Source organism: Carassius auratus, chromosome 25, assembly GCF_003368295.1.
Source record: "Carassius auratus strain Wakin chromosome 25, ASM336829v1, whole genome shotgun sequence".
Lineage (NCBI taxonomy): Eukaryota > Metazoa > Chordata > Actinopteri > Cypriniformes > Cyprinidae > Carassius > Carassius auratus.
Genome location: NC_039267.1, coordinates 11,147,940 through 11,169,843, shown reverse-complemented (window position 1 = coordinate 11,169,843; position 21,904 = coordinate 11,147,940). Strand labels below are relative to the sequence as shown.

Genomic DNA, 21,904 nt, shown 5'->3' with positions numbered 1-21,904 from the left:
TGAACGTAGCAGTCCAGCAGACACCAGAGGAGAGAGCCAACGACCTTTGAGATCATATCCTGTGAAGTGCTTTTATTATGATTGGGAGAACTGCCACTATTTATCAGGTTATTTCTGTCATAAATGATTATCATTAAGATAAAGAGGTTAAGAGCAGCTCAACAACCTTGCAATTGAATACCAATGACAGAACGTGGCTATATGATTCTTAAATAATTCTTATTTTATTTATTTACTTTGTTTTTGTTGACAAAAATGTGCCAAATGTCAAAGGTTTTAGCAAATACATAAAATTTCGCAATATTTTGAAAAAGTTGTTTATTTATTGAAAATTTTAAAATGTTTGTTTTCTTTTTTCTTCCATTTTTAAAAAAACAAAAAACAAACAATATGATAAATGCAAAAGACTTAAATAAATCAAACCAAATTTTACAACATTGTGAAAAATAAAATAATTTATTTAAAGACATATTTTTTTTGCCGTGCATTCTTGTTTTTTCTTTTTTTACCTAAGTGGTTCCAAAATGGTAAAAAATTAACTAGAAAGTTAATCATCACCAGTCTTTAGTAAAAAAATCATTACTATAGCATTATACTGCTTAATAAAAAAAAAAAATGTTGAAGGTAGAATCAAACTAGGAACATATGGTGAAAAGCCTGTCCACTGAAGAAAAAGAAAGAAAAACGTTTTCCATCATTTACTCACCCTTGAGTCAAACTCAACAGGACTTACTTTCTTCTGTGGAGAAATGAACAGAATGATGTTCAATATCCCACAAAATAAAAGTAAGTCATACAGGAAGCAATTCTCTCTTGTGTGCCTGTGTGTGTTGTTTAAACTATCCCTTTATGTGCTTCTTTGGACCACAACATTGCGAGTTGTAAACATTTTAAGCCACTTTTCACTTTCACAAGCATGCATGTGGCACATACTAACCTCACAAATTAACCACAATGAGCAAACATGTCACAGAAGTAGAGCATGATCTAAGGAAAGTGTGTCAGACTGTGGAGAGTCACATCTGCAGCTGTCAGACTGCTGGCAGCATTGTAGCACTGCCTTAAAAGTAGTCCCTAGAGGCCAGGACACACAGAGCCCAAATGCCAGGCTGCTGGAGGATGGACCAGCTGAAAGAAGTCGAGCGGGAGTGCAGTGCACTAATGCAACACAAATAAAACACAATGAAGACTAAATAAGGAAGACAAATTTGAGCTACAGGCAGAAAGTGGTATATTATATTGCGCAAAACATTATGAATACAACATCCTCCTCTCATCGTATCATCAGGCGAATCGGTTGACTCAAGTCTAACAAAGCATCACTCAACCGACTTCGTTTAAACTCACGCAGCAGACTAACGCTACAACCACACACTTTACAAAGCAATAAACGACACACAGAAATGACTGCGACATGTCACGGTCCACGCTGCAGGATACTCACTCGTTCTCGGACAGAGTGTGACTTCCTCATCTGCTGTCAGAGTGAAACTAACTGGAGCTCCGCGTGAACTACCTTCACAGAACCCTTGAGCAGCGCCGTCTTTCGTGATCCATGACATGGAAACTGCACACAGAACACTGCCGCCTACCGGACGGGCGAAGTAACACGTCCCTTTAGTATTGAAGGGTTAGTTCACCCAGATAGCAAATTTATGTAATTCATAACATACTCTTATGTTGTTTTAAAGCCTGACGTTTTTAAAGAGCAGTTTTCTTATTAACAATCTAAATCAAATGTGTTTTATGTTTTGCATTATATTATATACAACACAATTTTAAGGTCAATATTGTGAGAACATGGAGCTCACAGTCACTCACAACAAGCAGTAAAAACACATGCAATATGTTGTTGTATTATATGGCCAGATAGAAGCATGGAATTCTGATCTTTCTAATGTAAATGAAAAACATTTTTATAACACTATTTGCTGACTACTTAATGCATATTAAGGCATGTAAAAGATCATAAATGCATATAAATATCAGTTGTCACTCTTTACCTCATGACATGATAATTAAATGCTTACTATTATGCAATGTACAAATAAACAATCTTCATATCATATTGATAGTTACATTAAAAAATGAATGGATAATCAAATCAATTTTTTTATATATTTTTTTATATATCTTCTTTTGTGTTCAATGGAAGAAATAAACTTTTACAGGGTTGAAATCTGAGGATGAGAAAATGATGACAGGATTTTTATTTTTCCTTGCTAATAAGTTATAAAGGATTACTTGATGCATATAATCAAGTATAAACTATCAATCAGACAACAGAAGGCATGTAAGCAGATTGTTTACAAAAGGTTTTTCATTCAGTTATGATAATGTTGAAAATTTAGAGGCCTTAGAAATTCATTTATCACAATTGATACAGTTATTATTGCAGTTAATCTGACGTGTGAACTGTAAAGTGGTCAGAAGAGTATAATATTATGTTGACAGGTCAGTCCCACCCTTAAAATTGCCATGGTATACTGCAATTATGCATTTTACAATAAAACTGAGCTAGTATTAGGTTACATTCTCATAAAATGTATCATAACTATTGTATTTTCTCTGGAAAAATTATAGTTACAATGGTGCATGGTGAATTGGCCTTATACAAAAAGTATTAGGTTTCATTCTATGCTTGTCTTTAAAATGCTTTTCAAAATAGATTTTGTTCCAAAATGATAATAAAGGCTAAAAATAGAGAAAATAGAAAGTGACTAATTATTGTTTTATCTTAAAGAAATAAAATAAAATAAAAACATGCACCAAAGAAATAATTCAATATTTAAATGTCAACTAATTGTATTGTGTACAATTTAAATGCAATGTGGGATATTTAGTTTTACAATGAGATAAAAAAAGTATGCAAATACAATAGTATGCCACTATAAAAATAAATACAAATATTTAAAAATATGAAGTATACCTACATTTTATTTATAATGGCAAAATTAAATTAATTTATAATTAAATTAAAATAAAATTCTTAAAAAGGACACTACAATAAAATTATTATTATAAACAAACAAACTGCTTATCTGTGTAATTCCTAAAGAAACTACTTTAGGAATTAATTATATATATATATATATATATATATATATATATATATATATATATATATATATATATATATATATATATATATATATATATATATATATATATAAACAATATTTAATCTATTCTATTTAAACATTATGTAGAACTATATGACTCTATAGTACTTTAATAATGATTATTTTAATAGCTGTAATATTCAAGTACACTATGCAGATTACTATGGTCTGCTACCGTAAGCATAAATGTCCATAAACCATATATCATCTGCATAATATTTGTAATAATGCTTTTAAATAAACTATTAGATAAATACAAAATAAATAATACATCAACAACAGTAAAATATTAATCAATTAATTAAATAACTCAGTAAATCTTAAGCAGTTAGCTTATTAAATCATGGAATTTTGGAACTTTTGCTGCATAAATGTCACTGTATACATTTAAATGAATAGATAAGTTAAAAAAATAACCTCTCTGTAACCCGTCAGTTGGTCACTGAGTGCTTATATACAGCAGTAGGGGTCCGTGGCTGTGACATCTCCATAATGCCTCCATTCATTTAAATGAAGCCCAGTAAAAAAGGCTGCTTTCCCCCCTTAACGGACGCCGAAAACCTGTGTCAATACCCTGTTGAGCAGGTCAAATGGGAAGTGAGTCAAAGCAAGCTTGTTCAAATTCAGGCCCTGCGTCATATTGAGGTGATGATGAGAGTTTTGGTTCGAGACCTGTGCTGGGGTCAAAGAGGACAATCAGTTATGTGTGACTCTCTACAGCACATATGTGATTCAGTTCACCACAAAATACAGAGAAAGAAATCTGTGTTGGAACATTTACGCTTGTTTCCAATCAACACACACACAATAATTAATCATTTTAAATATGATCTCATTTTTTTTGCTTGAGATGTCAAGAGATGTCAGAACACTGATCAACAATTACATGGTCTTTAAACATTTCATAGGTAGAAAGGCCAAATTAAGACATGAAGCAGACATCAAGTATATTTTTGTTCACTATGAATCATGTTTCCATGTGTCATTTGCCAGAAGCTTAATGTGAAGATAGGCTGGCTCAAAACATTGGTACTAGGATTGCCCAAAGAGGAAGAATTAATCATAAAAAGACAAATGTTTAAGTTTGGCGGTTGGCTGAGGTCTAATATTACCATTTGTGACATGATTCAAATATGACCAATTTGGGGGCTCTTAGTGCACTTCCTCTCTTACACTGTGTCCTTTATATCAGTGTTACTCTATTTATTTATGTATTTTTTGCTGGACCTCCATCATATGTAAAGCAATCATCAAGGAACATCTTGATCATCAAAATACGGTAACTGATGTCAAGGGCAATCAAGCATGATTCTGCTCTAGTCACGTCATTAGCCAATTTTTCTCTCCTTTGTGACATAGAGGTTCTATGCCATATTTCAGTAATTTGTGAGCATTAGCCACTAAAAATGTTTCTATCCCATGACAGAAAATGAAAAATGAAGCATCAACAGTCCTTGACTTGCTTGAAAATTGTCACCTCAAAGAAAACTACTGTTTTCCATTCCATCCACACGCTGGTCTGAAAAAATAAGCAATCCAACACGTACACTGATGAATACGTGTTTCTCTTTTTCATTTTAGAGAGGAACTTGAGCAAACATTACAAGTTGCAGGACTCCTGCTTTGAACAATGAAATACTGTCATCACTGTCTGAATGAAATCTCTTTTAGTATTAAACTTATATTCTGAGACCCACTGAATCAGAATCACGAAAGAATTATTGGATTCTCTACATACATTTATATTCGATAATGTATAACTCTATATTACCGTTTTTATGTACATTATAACATCTTGTACATATCTTAAAGTAACGCTCTAACGGTTATTTAACAGAACTGCACGCGCCCGCGGAAGAACACATTCTAACCGGAGCTACTTCTCCAAGGCGATTACGAATGTAAAAGGTGTTACTCCGCAGCGGTAACAGGCTACAATAGTCCAAAAATACTCACTTATAATAAATGTACCGTAGTTATTTGGGATAAGACAAAAAGGCGTTTTGGTAGATGAACTTATGATTTACTCGCTCATTATATATATTTTGTTAATTTTGAAAACAGAAAAAGTAAGATAGTGTTGCTTTGAATATCAATGTTGTGAACAGTCTTTGCTGCTCAGTAGTTTTGTGGAAACGGATATATTTTTTCAAGATTTTTGATTAACAGATAATACTTATTTATTTATTATCATTATTATTATTATTATTTAATTATTATTATATAATGATTATTAATTTCTTTACTGTCACTTTTAAACACAATAAACAATAAAAAAATTTTATTTTCCAAATTTTTGAATGGTACTGTATCATAGTTTCAACAAAAACAAATTACTATTTTTACAATATTAGAGTTTTTACACTCTTTTTCTTTTAATCAAATAAGCCCCAGTGTGGAGTATAAAAGTTTGAATATAAATTATTTATTTTAACAACATTTAAAACCTTGACTATTACAAACATTTTACTTGTCTACTCAAGCAATTTTCCTTTTACATAGAATTATTGAAGAATAATTACATTTAAGAGCATTTAAACATGCAGTACAACACATATACTATTTATATTGCTATTTAGATGATGTCATGGCTTTACCGGTTCATGACGTTAACTAGTATCCAGGGACGTGTAAAATCCTGGCCCTAATGAACCCCATCCTCCACCTCATTCAAGCTCTTCACTGAACTACAACTGTTATAAACTAAGCATGTCATAAGGGTCAGCTTTTTACCGTTAAGAGCAGACAATACCTGCAATTCTCTGACTTCTCATGTATATTTTGAAATATACCTCAGTGGTCACTCGTAAGACTTCGAAGGTTGTTAGTTTGATTCATAATGTACGAACTAGAGCAACAATGTGCTAGTATGAGAAATAACAAGCACGGCTTGTGTGACCAGACACAATATGTTTTCATTTGAGCCGTCCATGGTTTTCCTGGTAATTAAATTTCTGTTTTACACACATGGTTTATAGTTCACACGTGTGAATATATTGCAGGTTTTTTGTTTATGTTGCCCGTTTAATGAGGTGTATTGGCTCATTGGAGGTCCCTCCTCAAGACATTGTAGATATATCTGTAGAAAGTAACGTTTACTAAGACAGTCTAAGTGGTTAAAACAATATAATTTCACATTTCCTTACCATCTTAGTATGGGTGATGGATTCCATCCCATTGTTAAACTGAATTTATGCTCGATAGTTGAGTTGCGTAGCCAAGATAATCAACTGTGTAAAGGACATTAACTGCCTATTGAGCAAAGCAAGTTTCTTCACATACTGCATAAGGAGAGGAGAGTCTTAAAGGTGTATCTCACACTTCAAAAACGTGCGAAAAACAGCTTCTGTTGGCGAGTCATCACTTTAAACTTTGAACTGTGAAATTCCAGCACCATCAGACGTAGACTGATATTTGGTTGAGAGATTCTTGCAAGATTCACCAGTGTCTCTAAATATACCACACCAAAGGCCCACAATAGAGCTATAAAACCTGTACTAAACAGGAAACTTAAGCAAAGACTGATATTTCCACAGAACTGATGCACAACAGATGATGAAGACTGATAAACTATGCACATTTCATAATATGAACTACTCTAATTGTTAACAAACACAAAGTACCGTAATAAAGCAATGACCCCTATGACCTCTTCTGGTTTCTTCGTTGAATTAAAAACCTAATTAAAAAGACCTATACGTAGAAAATATTAGCGATCTAAAATACTGGTATTATGGGTACTGGTTAGATTTTTTTGATTATTTATCTTTGATGAAACAAACATAAATGCAAACCAACTAACTGCAAAATAAAATTAAATGAAAATGAAATTGAAAATGAATAACCAAGACAGATTCAATGACAGTAATTTTTCATAGTTTTTATTTTTATTTAATACAAATAAAAAATATACAAAGATAAATAAAATCTAAATATAACAGATTCCTGTATTTATTCATTAACATTGATCTAAATATCTCTTTTTAAAAACATGTTTAGCTGAGAGGAAGGTGAAAATGCCCATAAAAATCACTTTGACACATTTTGAGCTTTTAATGTATTTATAGAATCAATGATTGTGGGTAAAGAGGGCAAAAACATTACAATTTTGTGACAGCACCATGATAACAACTCATGTGTCAATCAACTCTTGCAACCTAACAACCCCAGTCTACCCTAAAGTTATGATTTGAACATTCAAAATGCCACTCAGGGGCACTCAATAGTCCCCACTCCCACCTCTCTGCCTCCCTCTGCCCTTTTCTGTCTCTCTCTCCCACTCACTTTGCTAAACTTGTGCCCAATTTGAATTAGATCCCTTTCTGCTCCTGACTCACACAGGGAAGGCAAGCAGTATAAAAACACAGGATTTTAGACATTTCCCAGCTAACAGATTAATGCAATACACAAGGACATTACAAAAAGCAAACAAGAAGAGACACTACTAGTTTGGTAAGATTTTTTATTTATTTTTACTTTTTATTTAGTTTTATATATATATATATGTTTAAATGTTATATATAAATGTTATATATATATATATATATGTATATATATATCATGTTTTATTTATTTGTCAATTAAAGTTTAGAATTTTGTAATACAATTTTATTGGTTACATGTCTAGCAACTAATATTTTTATATATTAATATTTTCTATAAATTCTATTATTTTTTTAATATGAATATTCAGCATTTATAAAGCATGTTGATTAGTATCATGAAATAATTCAAATTCCAATTAAACTGGATGAATGGATAAAATGGATTTCATTAATATATAACCAATATTATATTGGCATGCTTGCTTTTTAAATTTAGATAGCATCTACTCTTTTCTCATTTTGGGGAAAGTAATTACATTGAAGTTTCACAAATTCAGTGCAAGATGAATGTTGCAGTTTTTTTTATATAATTTAAAATATAAGTTATTTTCTATCTTTTCATCTTGGATGTAAAATTGTCCTGATAAGGCTGGGCAAGGTGTGTTATAGGTAAATATATCTTTCTAAAATGCTTGCAAGAGTGCATGAGAGTCGTAATCTATGACCAAATGCATGCCTACAGATTACATGTAGTATGTCCATGATTAATATGAGATAGGTTCACAGTACCATATTACAGTACAAGAGTTACCTGCCACTCTGTGTTGAATGTGGACAGTGTTCTGGTCCTGTGGCTCTCTTGGGGTTTTGGTGATTTAGGGCCTCCTTTGGAATACAGCAGAGTGTTTACATTGGCTTTAATGCAGGTCTGCGTCCATGAGCACAAACCACAGCAGAAACAGAACTCTGCTTATTGGCCTGTGCCTGATGGGAAGAGAACATACCACACTGGCTGAATAGAGATACTGTGGAAGCCCTCTCTCCACCCCTGCTTGACAAGACCAGAATATAGCTGTAGACATCAAGTCACAGTTTTTAAACAGCGTCTGAAAGACACATGTGACTGGCCATTTTGAAGAAGGCGGTTCACTTTCACAGTTCACAAGACTAGAACTGAAGCTAGCCAGTAGGCAGTTGTTCCTTTTGGTGGTAAAAAAAAAAAAGGCAAAAAAAAGAAGAAAAATTGTCATAATTTTTCTGGACTGTATTCTTGTCTTCATGACAGAGGAGATCCTCTTTGACTCGCCTCAGACAGCTGAGTTAACATATTTCCATCTATCAAGCATATGTTGAATGTGGCGCTTCTCACCACACACTTTTTTTATTATTTGCGTGCGTGTTGGTTTTGTGTGTGTGTGTGACTAAAACATTTTCTGTACAGAATCTATAAAAAATTGAATAAACAGTATTACATATTAAAATATTTTTACTGTTTTTGTCTGAGCACAGTGAAAGCAAATTTAAGCTCTCATTCACTTCTATAGGAAGTGGTCTTTTGTTCTTACTTCTGATCCTACTGGCATATAAACCAGTAAAACAGAAGTAAGTAAGGCATTAGAGGTGGGAGATAAAAAGCTACTTCAGGACTGTGCCAGGATGGAGGTCTCCTACAGTCACTCAGTGCATTTAAAACAGCTTGATTCAGAAAACCTGAGCAATAGCCAAGAGGGAAAATTTCAAGCAAAGTAGTGAATGATGCACTGTGTTCATTATCAAACTGAACTTTAGAATTTATAAATCATACAGGGAAATTTATATATTTTTTTCCCAAGCAGATTTCACAGTAACCATTGATTAAAATTCAACTTAACAAGCCCAGAACATTTCCTGTGGCTCAAACAGTGAACTATTCTTCTTTAGAGAGAGACAGGGAGAAAGAGAGTGTATGTGTGAACATTTAAATAGGAGAGTGAATTAATGACGCCATGTTTCCAATCTATTCCAAATTTCCACAAGGAGTACAGTAGCTCAGTCAGGCCATGTAAAGCCTCGGAAACCGGGAGAAAATCCTTTTGGAATGGCTTGAGTGATTTGCTCAGTCCAGTGTGCCTTACATGCCACAACTTTAGGGGTACAACAGCTTGTTAATGGGCCAGTAGTCACTGTTGAATACTCAAATGTGTGTGGTACTATATATAATAATAATATAAAGCATCCACTCTTTTTCTATTTTTCCTTAGGTCAATGATGTCTTTGATTTGGCTCCTGTTATATGCATACATCCATGCCATTTCTGGCATGATCTTATTTGGGGACATGGCTGGTAGGTAAATCTTTTAGATTGCTAAGATTTACTGATTTTAAGTAAAAGATAATTTCAAAATAAAATTATGTTTTACAGATCAGGACAGCCCCATTAGTGTGAGTATCCCTGTTGAACCACCACTGCGTCCCCTATTGGGGGGAAGCATGATTATACCTTGCTACTTCCAGGACAACACTGTCCAGGACCCTGGCGCCCCAACCACTGCCCCACTTCCCCACCGTATTAAGTGGAGCTACATCTACAAGGGCAGAATATCTCTTATTCTTGTTGCCAGTGGGGGTGTGGTGCAGGTTGAGACAGACTACGTGGACCGGGTTCATTTGGTAAACTACCCCATGGTGCCAACTGACGCCACCATTGAGATCTCAGAACTCCACTCCAGTGACTCCGGCACCTACCGCTGTGAGGTTATGCAGGGGATTGAAGACAACTACGATTCTGTAGAAATGCAAGTCCAAGGTAATGCACTTTCAAACTGTTGAGACACAAAAAAAAGTACATTTATTAAACATATAAACAACTGAAAGTAAGAATTAAAAAACTGGGTCAAATCTTTACAGGCATTGTGTTTCACTACCGAGCAATATCTACCCGATATACCTTGACATTTGAGATGGCAAAGGCAGCCTGCATCCAGAACAGTGCTGTTATTGCAACTCCCGCACAGTTGCAAGCTGCCTATGATGATGGATACCATCAATGTGATGCTGGTTGGCTTTCAGACCAAACTGTGAGGTAATGGGAAAATGTAAATATCTAATAACAACATAGATAAAAATCACTCACAAACATGGGTGGTCACAAGCTGGTGTATAAGATGCATTGAACACAATGGAAACAATACTAATATATTTAATAAACATTTAGGTAAGTTAAAACTATAATAAGATTATATGAAATTCGCCATAGGTATCCAATTCATGAGCCAAGGGAGCCTTGCTATGGAGACAAAGAAAATTTCCCAGGAGTACGAACATATGGAGTCAGAGACATCAATGAGACCTATGACGTGTACTGTTTTGCAGAGAAAATGTCAGGTACCCCAGGCAGTGTTTCCAAACTGAAATGTAACTAGTTGGTGCGTTTTGCTGTTTTTACTTTATGGATTCTAATCATCATCCAGGTAGTGTGTTCTACTCTATGTCTGTGGAGAAGTTCACCTTTGCAGAGGCTGAAGACCAGTGTGCAAATTTGGGAGCCCAACTGGCCACCACAGGGCAACTCTACCTTGCATGGAAGGCTGGTATGGATGTGTGCAATGCTGGCTGGCTGGCAGACAGGAGTGTGAGGTACCCCATTAACATAGCTCGACCCCAGTGTGGTGGGGGGCTTTTGGGAGTGCGAACAGTGTACCTGTTTCCAAATCAGACTGGTTATCCATACCCAGACTCCCGCTATGATGCAATATGTTATGCAGGTAAGCACAAAGAATGTAATTCATATTTGAGCTTTTTGTACTTGGTTTGCTAAATCACTTCACATTTACACACCTTAGAGCAATCATATCAAAATGTCACTAAAGGAACAGAAACTCAAAAAAGAAAAACTTATTTACTCACCATTTTATTGTTCCAAACTTCTGCATTCAAGGATGTCTGTGATATGTCCGAAACTTTGTTAAATATTTTTCAGAAAAAGAAGATAAGGTTTCAACAAAGACCTCACCATTTCCTAAAATATCCACTACCACGGATTCCATGATCAGTGTGGCTACATTCACCTCGAGCCCTTCAGACTATACTGAAGAGGTGAACACAGGAGAAGAGGTCCGTGGTCAGCTAGTGACAGAAGAGCCTCTTAACACCACAAGCATAGAAAGTCCTCTACCTTTACTTCCCAACATAACTGAGGTTGAGGAGGACATTATTAATGTGGCCACGGCTCGGCCTTACTTGGGATATGAGATTCCCATGGACAATGAAACTGCTGGTAAGTAAACTAAACTGGATCCAGTGTATGATATCACAGCACATCAAATTAGCAGTGTAAACACCCAGACACCACTGAAGGTAACTGAGCCAATGTAAATGAGCAAAAACAAGGATTTGCAAAGAGTTACAGTACAGGGACAAAATCTAGTTAACAGGTGTTTCAACTGATTTTCAAAAGCAGATGTAAATACCACATGCAAACTGTAAAGTTTAAAATTGGCCAAACCTTTTCTTGCCCTAGAAACTAAGGGAGTGGTATTCCACTATCGTGCTGACTCCGGACGCTATGCTTACACCTTTGAAGAAGCACAAGTGGCATGTCAGAAGCTGGGAGCAATCATAGCCACCCCTGAGCTTCTTCAGGTGGCTTATGAAGCTGGCCTTCATCAATGCAGTGCAGGTTGGCTAAAGGACCAGACTGTCAGGTAAGCTTGTTTTTTACAAAGTGCTGCCCTACATGTTCATAACTGCATGTGTTTCTTTTGAATTAACTAGAATCATGATCAAGTAATGTTGACACCTTATTTTGCATTCAACACTGTTTTCAGATATCCAACTGTGAATCCTCAAAAGAAGTGCTCCGGAGATCAGAAGGACCTCCCTGGCATACACTCTTACAATGTCAGGCCTGCACATGAGCGGTATGATGTGTACTGTTATATGGAACAGATAAAGGGTGAGTAAAGGTTAATTCATGACATAAAAATGAACAATTTATTTAATCCTCTATGATCTCACTGTTCAGTCTCTATCCCTTAGGAGAGATCTTCCATGTGAGCTCATTAGCAGGCTTCACCTACTATGAAGCTGTTGCCCATTGCATAAAACTGGGATCTACTCTTGCTTCAACTGGAGAACTGTTCGCCTCATGGAATGAAGGTTTCCACAAGTGCAGTCCAGGCTGGCTGTCTGATCGCAGTGTGCGCTATCCTGTCCACAACCTAGGCTTTGGTTGTGGTGAAAACAAGACAGGAGTGCATACTATTTATACTCAACCAAACCAAACAGGCTTCCCAAACCCATACTCCAGATATGATGCATATTGCATCAGAGGTATAGCAGCTTTTAAGCCTGTATGTATGAGTTTGCAATGAAAGGCAAGACTGGGTGTTGATCTTGGTGATTCTTTTGTTATTTTTCAGCAAATCTGTCTATGCTGCTTGATGAAGATATGATGAACACTACAAAGATGGGGATGGATCTTAACATGACAGATATAACAGAGCTACTGAGACCTGGTATGAGATATGTTGGATATCGCCACTTGTTACTGCTAACCTTTACTGCATTATTGTCCTATTTAACTATGCTAACTTTCTGTGATGTGTGTTACAGTTCGCCCAATTGTCCCTCCCTTGCTTGTGGAACTGTCTGGATCTGGATCTGGATCTGGATCGAGCTCGGGCTCAACATCAGCATCAGGTGATCCTGATTCCAGTTCTGGGTACATGTCAGGGAGTGGCATACCCAGTGGGAGCATATCCGGTTCTGGCCAAAGTGGTGATGGATCAGGTCACCTTGTGAGGTACCAAGAAGGTGCAGATACACTCATGTGGCAAACTTCTGCCTCCGGCAGCACTATGGAGGCAAGAGAAGGTAGTGGCAGTGGCAGTGGTGTTATCATTACTTCAGTATCATCAGGGGATCAAGAATCTGGAGAGGAATCTGGACTCTTTTATGAACAAAGTGGCAGAGGACCTGGCAGTGGATCTAGTGGTTCAGGAACAAGTGGATTCTTCAGTGGTGAGGAATCAAGCCTTCCATCAGGATTTGGCAGTGGATCTAGTGGTTCAGGAACAAGTGGATTCTTCAGTGGTGAGGAATCAAGCCTTCCATCAGGATTTGGCAGTGGATCTAGTGGTTCAGGAACAAGTGGATTCTTCAGTGGTGAGGAATCAAGCCTTCCATCAGGACATGGTAGTGGATCTAGTGGTTCAGGAACAAGTGGATTCTTCAGTGGTGAGGAATCAAGCCTTCCATCAGGACATGGTAGTGGATCTAGTGGTTCAGGAACAAGTGGATTCTTCAGTGGTGAGGAATCAAGCCTTCCATCAGGACATGGTAGTGGATCTAGTGGTTCAGGAACAAGTGGGTCCTTCAGTGGTGAGGAATCGAGTGGGTCGGGCTTCTCTGGTGTATCATTTATAAACACAGAAATGATAGATATGACTGCAAGTACTTCTGGAAAACAGGAATTGTCTGGTGTTTCTCCATTCGACTTGACTGATGTTAGTGGTCTCAGCTCTGCTTTTGGATCTGGTTCTGCCTCTGGATCTGGCTCTGCCATTGGCTTTGGATCTGGCACCATCATTGACTTTGCATCTGGTTCTGCCATTGGCTTTCGATCTGGCTCTGCTTCTGGAGCTTCAGGTTATCCCAGCGATCCCTCTGGTGAGGTATCTGGCCACATTCAGAGTCAGGATGGAAAGATTGTCATTCTAACGGATGATGAGGTTGAGTTGATGTTTAGGCCTACAATTGGAACAGAACAGGGTCGTGGATCAGTGGAGATCAGTGGAGAGGGCAGTAGTCAAGAACATTATGCTGAGGACGTCTCCATATCTCTTTCTAATAGTACTTCATATGAAGATTATTGGAGTGTCAATGAAACTGTTGATCTCCTACCAGAAGGACAAAATCAACTTAAAGTCATCACTGAGGCATTTGATGTGACTGATCAGTCACCACTGAACACAACACCATCCACGACTTCTATACTCATTACTCCACCTTCAGCTGTACTACAAACACCAAAAGCTATGGAGGAGCCATTTTTAACTGATGGTAATAACTGAACAAAACTATACTTTTGTGTTATTTAACTGGTGTACAACAACATACTTAAAAAAAAAAAAATCTTTAGCAGCTTCTGCTAACCCCTGCGATCCAAACCCCTGTGGTCAAGGTTTATGCTCTTTACAAGGTGGCATTGCAGTATGTCAGTGTCATTTAGGATTCAGTGGGGAAAACTGCTTAACACATAAGTGAAAAGTAATGGAGCATTTAAACAAAGATATCATGCTATGCATTTATTGTGACTTAAAGGGATAGTTCACTCAAAAATGAAAATGTGATGTTTATCTCCTTACCCCCAGGGCATCCAAGATGTAGGTGACTTTGTTTCTTCAGTAAAACATAAAACAAGATTTTTAGCTGAAACCGTGGCAGTCTGTAAATCTTATAATGTAAGTAAAAGGGAATCATGGCTGAAACATAAATAAAAATAAAATAAAAACAAACACAAACAAAACTAAATTAAACCCTGCGGCTCATGACAATACATTGATGTGAAAAGATACAAAACAATCAGTCTGTGCAAAAAACAATTTTTTACTACCTCTGATTCACGCAATGTCTGAATTGTTAGAACTTTCCTGAGCACGTCCTGTTGTTCGCGTTCTAAAGCAGGCGCTGAGGTGGCAATGGTCCAAATGAGAGATACGTGGCGGTAATGCACTTATAAGTCTGCGATCTGACATAAAGCAAGAAGAAGAAGACTACTCACACACCTGCAGCTGAGAACATACACAACAGGATGCACTCAGGAGAGTTCTAACAGTTCAGACATTGCATGAATCAGAGCTAAAAAAAAAAAAGGTAGCACTTTATTTTACAGTCCTGTTCCTCGTGTACATACTATGTACTTATTATAGTAATTACAATAACTATGTAATAACTAGGTACTAACCCCTACCCCCATGTAGTTCCCTTGTATTACCAGAACTTTCTTAGATAAATACACTGTAAGTACACTATAAGTACATGTACGTACACATACTGTAAAATAAAGTGCATCCAAAAAATATATATAAATACTGTTCAGTTTCTTGCTCAGACTCATCTTTTTGTGTCTTTACACATCAGTGTATCGTCACAAGCCACAGGGTTTATTTTAGTTTTATGTTTGTTTGTTTTTTACTTTTAATATGTTTCAGCTGTGATTCCCATCCACTTACTTTAAAATGCTATGTTCACACCAAACGCGAATAGAGCGTCTGGCGTGAATGATTTCAATGTTAAGTCAACGCAAAGGCGCGTTTACTCGTGTCTGGAGGTCTCGCGGCGTGAATGAGGCGTTAAGCGCGGCACGGAAGACGCAAATTCGCCTCATTCGTGCATCTAGTTCGCACGAATAGAGCATTTCGCGTGAATAGAGCGCTTCGCGCAAAACGCACGTTAAGCACGAATGGTGCTTTTTGTGCATTTAGCGTTTGGCGTGAATTCGCGTCTGCCGCCCGAGTTGAAAAATGTGAACTTTGGCGTCAATTCGTGCCGCGTTAATCAATCAGGAGCCTGCTAGGAGTCACTCATTCAACATGGAGGAATGACTGATGTTGTCAGTGAGCAGTCAACCGGAGCTATATGACAAAAGTTCATATTTCTATAGAGACAGGAATAAAAAGGACCTATATATATATATATATATATATATATATATATATATATATATATATATATATATATATAACATTTATAGATAAATTGAATAAAGGCCAAAGATAAGAAACGTTTCATTTTACCCCAAGCAAATTATATTTTATCTTGAACCACTAAAGAGACATCAGAGCCAGCGACAAATGTCAGAAGATCTAGCCGAGGTAAAGCTGCTCTCAGCGGATACATGATGACGGAGCTCCCGCTGATCGCATGGAGCTCATCTCCGAGATCGGCGAAAACACATTTTTTAAATAGATGCTGTCATTATAAATAAACCGCATATTTGAGTTTAAAACAACTACATTCTCGCCTGAAATACTTTTAAAACCACATTTCATGACACATAACAGTAATATTTGGAAAATTATCAGAATAAAAATGGCGGTTGAAAATGCTGCGTGAACTCAGCTGGCTGAAGCCCCACCATGAAGCGAATTCGCGTCTGTTGTGAAGTTAATTTCACGCGCGAATGAAGCAAATTACATGCTCAAATGAAGATGATCTCAAAATGGTCAAGCGGCAAACTAGACGCGGTAGATGCGAATTTGACGCTCTATTCGCGTTTGGTGTGAACACAGCATAAGACTGACAGACTGCAATGATTTGAGCTAAAAATCTTGGTTTGTGTTCTACTGAAGAAACAAAGTCACCTACATCTTGGATGCCCTGGGGGTAAGCAGGTACACATCAAATTTTAATTTTGGGGTGAACTATCCCTTTAAAGACAATTTTAACCACCTTTGTCTTGCTGCCTTGTTACTTCCTACTGGCAAGTAATGGAATAATCAAACTGGACTTCACAGGGTTTTTGATTATATTGCATGGAATTATAAATCATAGGGTAAATTTATGAAAGATGAATTTCTAGGCCATTTGAAATTAAAAGATTTTGCCAAATTAAGTATACAGACATACCAAGTTCAGCAGGTAGGGAGCCTGTCAGTCTTGCTAGTCTTTTATAACTTGCCACCCTTAAAGAACACATAATAAAAACTTGTAAAATTCATTGTCTCGTCTGTGTTGTCAGCGGTACAGGGATGTGCTGAGGGGTGGATGGAGTTCATGGGCAGCTGTTATATTCATTTTGATGTGCGTGAGACCTGGACCACTGCTGAGCAGCACTGTCAAGAGCTAAACTCTCACCTGGTTAGCATATCCTCCCAACAAGAACAAGTGTTTGTAAAAAGTGAGTTTGATCTGATTATATGAATAAAAGACATTTACCTGCTTGTTGATCTAAATGAAAGTGCTAACACATTTTAAACTTACCTAGATCAAGCTCGTGACTATCAATGGATTGGACTTAATGACAAGGATGAGCAAAATCAGTTTCGCTGGACAGACGGAAGCCCTTTGGTAAAAACACCTCTGAGATTCCTTCCAAATTGAGAAACGACTGTGTACTGAGGCATTTGCAGTAAGTCGCTGTTTCAACCAGTGCTACTTTCTCTGCAGAAATATGAAAACTGGAGACCCAATCAGCCAGATAATTACTTCAGCACCGGAGAAGACTGTGTTGTAATGATATTGCATGAGGATGGCCAGTGGAACGATGTACCCTGCAACTATCATCTTCCTTTTACTTGCAAGAGTGGACCTGGTAAGAAAAAGTGACAGACATTAACTTCAGCACCAAGTCAGCCCTAACCATTTAGCTAAGTTATCTATTAGCCTATAACAACAGCTATTCATTGTGAATAATATATTGTGTATAATTTAAGGAAAGTATAGTTAAGATACTTTTGTTTATTTATCAATGAACCACAAATACTATAAACTTAAAGAAACTTCTATTTTCTTGTTTTAATAGCAAGATAAATGTTTTTTGCTGTTTTACTCTTTTTTTATTGTAGTCACGTGTTCATCACCTCCTGAAGTGAAGAATGCCAGGATGTTAGGCAACAGCAAAGATCGCTACCCTGTTAATTCTTCAATTCGATACCAGTGTGACAGTGGATTCACACAGCGCCACCTTTCAGTGGTACGTTGCTTACCTGACGGGCAGTGGGAGGAGCCAAAAGTGGAATGCATAGGAGGTAAGTATACACCACACACACTAGATGGCACAGAAACTATGTTATGCTCTGTAGTGTAAAGTTCCAACAACAAAAGTATTTGTGTCAATGTTATTACCTTCCTCAACAGGTGAAACAAACAACAGGCTACGGAAAAGATCCCTCAAGACACATCCCAAAGCAGTCAATAGTCGAACGTGGAGGAAAGTCCTCTAAACAAGACAAAAAAAAAACACACCTAAAAACATTCAGAGGACTGTTATTAATAAAGATCATCTCAAAGACAAGGGAATAACTTATGTAATGACAAACTTTACTTAGTCCATCTGGCTGATTGGTTTACAAGTGCTACTCAGAGCTCTGTTTTGGGGAAAATAAAGATTTTATTCCTCCCATTTATGTAACTTCTGGGCCACGGGATGATAATCTAATCTAAAAAGAATAGACTTAATTTCACAGAGCCCCCCTTGAGTTTTGACTTTAATTATTACATAATCACTGCTTAGTGCCTAATATTACAAGCAAAGCACAGAATTTACTTTACCATTAGTGCAAGTCTTGAAAGGTTTGCTCCAGGCCACAAGTTAACACTAATGTGTGAATGTTTCCCACTTTCTCTCTAACAATTTGCACAATCCAAAACTGTGATGTGGCCATGTATGTTCAGAAGGGAAGACTACTACTTAGTGAATATGGCTAAGTAGTACTGCCTACAATTAAAAAATAAAATAAATAAAATAAGTGAAAGAGTAGGCATTGACATGACCATCACATGACTTATATACTCTGCATATGAGCGACGGTGACAAAATTTGCATACTCTGCACAGTATACATTATACAGCAATAGTACAGGTAGTGTAGAATTATGCAGAATAAACATAGTCTCTACAATCCCCAATATTGCCCCTTCATACTTAACAATAACTGATGACTGGAAAATGCATTTTTGAATATGTAGAAACACAATACCAGTATTGGGGCATTTTTTAGAGTTTAGTTTTGTCACATACTGTTTGCATTTGAATGTAAGTGTTTGTATCGAGCTCCGTAATTACCTTAGCTTAACTTTTAGGTTCATGCATTTACATGTGGCAACATTGGCCTTGCATTCCTTTTTATTTTATTCAATTTAAAAGGAGGACACAGGGGGTTGTGGGCAATATTAACCCAAACAGCACAGAAGAACTTTGGAAATCTGCCAGAAATAGTGTACCATCCTGGCACCTTTGGCATACTATTTTCAACATATTATGATGGCAAAAAGAAAAAAAAATCCTATTTAGGGCAGACGGTGTGCGAAGTGAACATCTGTGCATTAGATAGCACAAAGGTTATACTGTCTGTGTACCTCTGGGCAACAATAAAAACAAGACAAAAGGCTTTAATGACCACAGCTGGACACAATTACATTTAAGTACATTAGTATTTCAAATTCTTTAATTAAGATGTGTCTTTTTATGTATATTGTTGTTTGTTGTAGTTTAAATGTCTAGTTGTATTTCTGTGAAACTGTGAAAGATACATTCCCCAGCTTTTCGCTTCTGATTCTAGGTCAGCTTGCAATAGTATACAAATGTTTACTCCGATTAGAAAGATTTATTAATTCATTAGCTCATATGATTCGGCTTGGCCTACAAAACAGATTTAACCTCTAATATTGCCTTATAGAGACAAACATACATTTTCAAAAAAGACAGTATTACAAGATGAATTTTTTTTAATGGCCTAAAAGTGTTTAAAAATCCATAGTAATAGCCAACACACAAAGTGTGTGCCACAATGTTGATGGAAAGAGTCAATCGTTTCCAGTAGAGCAATTTCTCATTAATTTTGCACTCTGTCACTGTCAGCCCTTCGCTGAGCTCATATCTGTCTTAGTACCCCTAAAATAAACAGACTAAATGTGTGAATAGTCGATTTTTCTTTTAATACCAGAGAGTGGTATTAAAGCTGAAATGTGTCATTTCTTTGCTGCTAGCATCAACAAACTGCATTGCAAAAATAATAGCTGTTTTCAAAAAGCTTTTCCAATCATTCTCACCCTCTGCCACTGGTCAAACAAACAGACAGTCCCACCCAAAATGACTCCTATTGAATGAGCCAATGTTGCTGTTGTCGGGATGATCAGGATGTTTAAACACACAGAGCCACACTGTTCACACTTTTCTGGGAAATAAACCTACCAGCGACTTACTTTTAGTTCTTTCTGCATACTAAACTGGGATGGAAAACATTTTAGCATTAAAAAAAACATGCACTTCTCATTTAAGTGGTTGTATGGTGAAAGAAAGAGAGTAATGGAAGAGAAGCTCATTCACACAAATTTACATGACTGTTCTATTATTTTTAGAACTTTCATTAATTGTCACTGTTTCCATGCCTAAAAAAAAATATTTACATTTTAATGCTGTAAATTGTGAACCCAAATAATGTTTAGACAAGAACATCACTGCTTTAGATAGAATATAGCTTATCAAAGTCAAATATGGATCAAAATTAAAGATTTTTCTTTTATGCCAAAAATCATTAAGATATTAAGTAAAGATCATGTTTAATGAAGATATTTCATATAAGATATAAATACGTAAAAACGTAATTTTTGATCAGTGATATGCATTACTATAAGAACTTAATTGGGACTACTTTAAAGGCGATTTTCTCAATATTTAGATTTCTTTTTTCTTTCTTTCTTTTTTTTACCCTCAGATTCCAGATTTTCAAATATTGTCATATCCTAAAAAACTATATATTAAATTGAAAACTTATTTAATCAGCTTTCAGATGATCTATAAATATAAATATCGAAAGATGTACCCTTATGACTAGTTTTGTGGTCCAGTGACACATATTACACTGTATACACATAGAGCCTTTTATATATAAACTACATCTATGGAACGTATATTGTTGAGAAACGGGTCAAAAAGGACAGTTCATGTGAATATGACCAAACATTACTCAACATGCAAGACCTAAATTACACGGCAAACAAAACAGTGCCTACTTCATAACATTTTCTCAAGGGAAAAGAAAAAAACCGAAAAGCTCATGAATATACCTCTCTTACCTAACACTGTGCATCTTTATGAGCAGTAAGCAGAGTGAAAAAGCCAGACTGAGGAACACTGCTAGCTTTTCATGTGCTACTCCTCCTCCTCCTTCCATTTCTGTTTGGGAAGCAGGTGAAATAAGGAACAACTTTGACGCCAAGGGATCGTGAAATCCTGTGGAAAAGGGTGGGGTTACTGCTTGCTACAGTGCATTTATTTCTCTCTGGTCAGCTCCCAGTTAAAAAATATAAAAATTTAATAAAATAACAGGAGAAAACATATAAAGAAAACAAACTTGAAATAATAAAGTTACTGTTGGGAAAATAACTGATGCAATGGCCTTAAGTGGATCATTTTTGTAAACATTATTATTATATTATTATATTAACCTATAATTTGATGATTTGAAAGTGATTGTTTATCTTATTTAACAGGTATATATAAACACATTCAACACGTATAACTAATTATTATAATGTATTCCTGCCTCCCTGACTGCGCTTACCAACACTTGATTTTTGTCCCTCATGCCAGCCCTGACAACTCCGCCAAGTAGACCAGCATGTAGCTAGGCTGCAACGCTCTATATGCCCAGACTTATAATGATTCTCGCCCCTCTCTATGCTCACACACACACACACGTCTGGTCAGCTATCCTTGTGGGGACTCTCCATAGGCGTAATTGTTTTTATACTG

At 36.3% G+C, this 21,904-nt stretch overlaps 2 protein-coding genes across 13 annotated transcripts in view; one reads left to right on the top strand and one right to left on the bottom strand.

Annotated features, from left to right (window-relative positions):
• ppip5k1b (diphosphoinositol pentakisphosphate kinase 1b) overlaps positions 1 to 1,571 on the bottom strand; it is a 30,239-nt gene extending 28,668 nt beyond the window's left edge. For all 11 annotated transcript variants that reach the window (XM_026202543.1, XM_026202544.1, XM_026202548.1 and 8 more), the window contains exon 1: positions 1,445 to 1,571. The gene's annotated coding sequence lies outside the window, so the exon portion shown is untranslated. The remainder of the gene's footprint in view (positions 1 to 1,444) is intronic.
• Positions 1,572 to 7,418: 5,847 nt separating this feature from the next.
• Positions 7,419 to 20,064, top strand: acanb (aggrecan b). Of its 2 annotated transcripts, XM_026202539.1 has the most exons (18): positions 7,419 to 7,574; positions 9,688 to 9,770; positions 9,849 to 10,232; positions 10,334 to 10,508; positions 10,683 to 10,810; positions 10,897 to 11,190; positions 11,406 to 11,702; positions 11,946 to 12,129; positions 12,253 to 12,380; positions 12,464 to 12,757; positions 12,847 to 12,942; positions 13,040 to 13,420; positions 13,493 to 14,488; positions 17,169 to 17,327; positions 17,415 to 17,497; positions 17,597 to 17,741; positions 17,995 to 18,177; positions 18,287 to 20,064. In XM_026202539.1, exons 2-18 carry the CDS (start codon positions 9,692 to 9,694, stop codon positions 18,370 to 18,372), a joined length of 4,092 nt encoding a protein of 1,363 aa, XP_026058324.1. In that variant the 5' UTR covers positions 7,419 to 7,574; positions 9,688 to 9,691; the 3' UTR covers positions 18,373 to 20,064. The 2 variants fall into 2 exon arrangements, with proteins under 2 accessions (XP_026058324.1, XP_026058323.1); XM_026202538.1 differs by having other exon boundaries at positions 13,040 to 14,488.
• Positions 20,065 to 21,904: the final 1,840 nt, after the last annotated feature.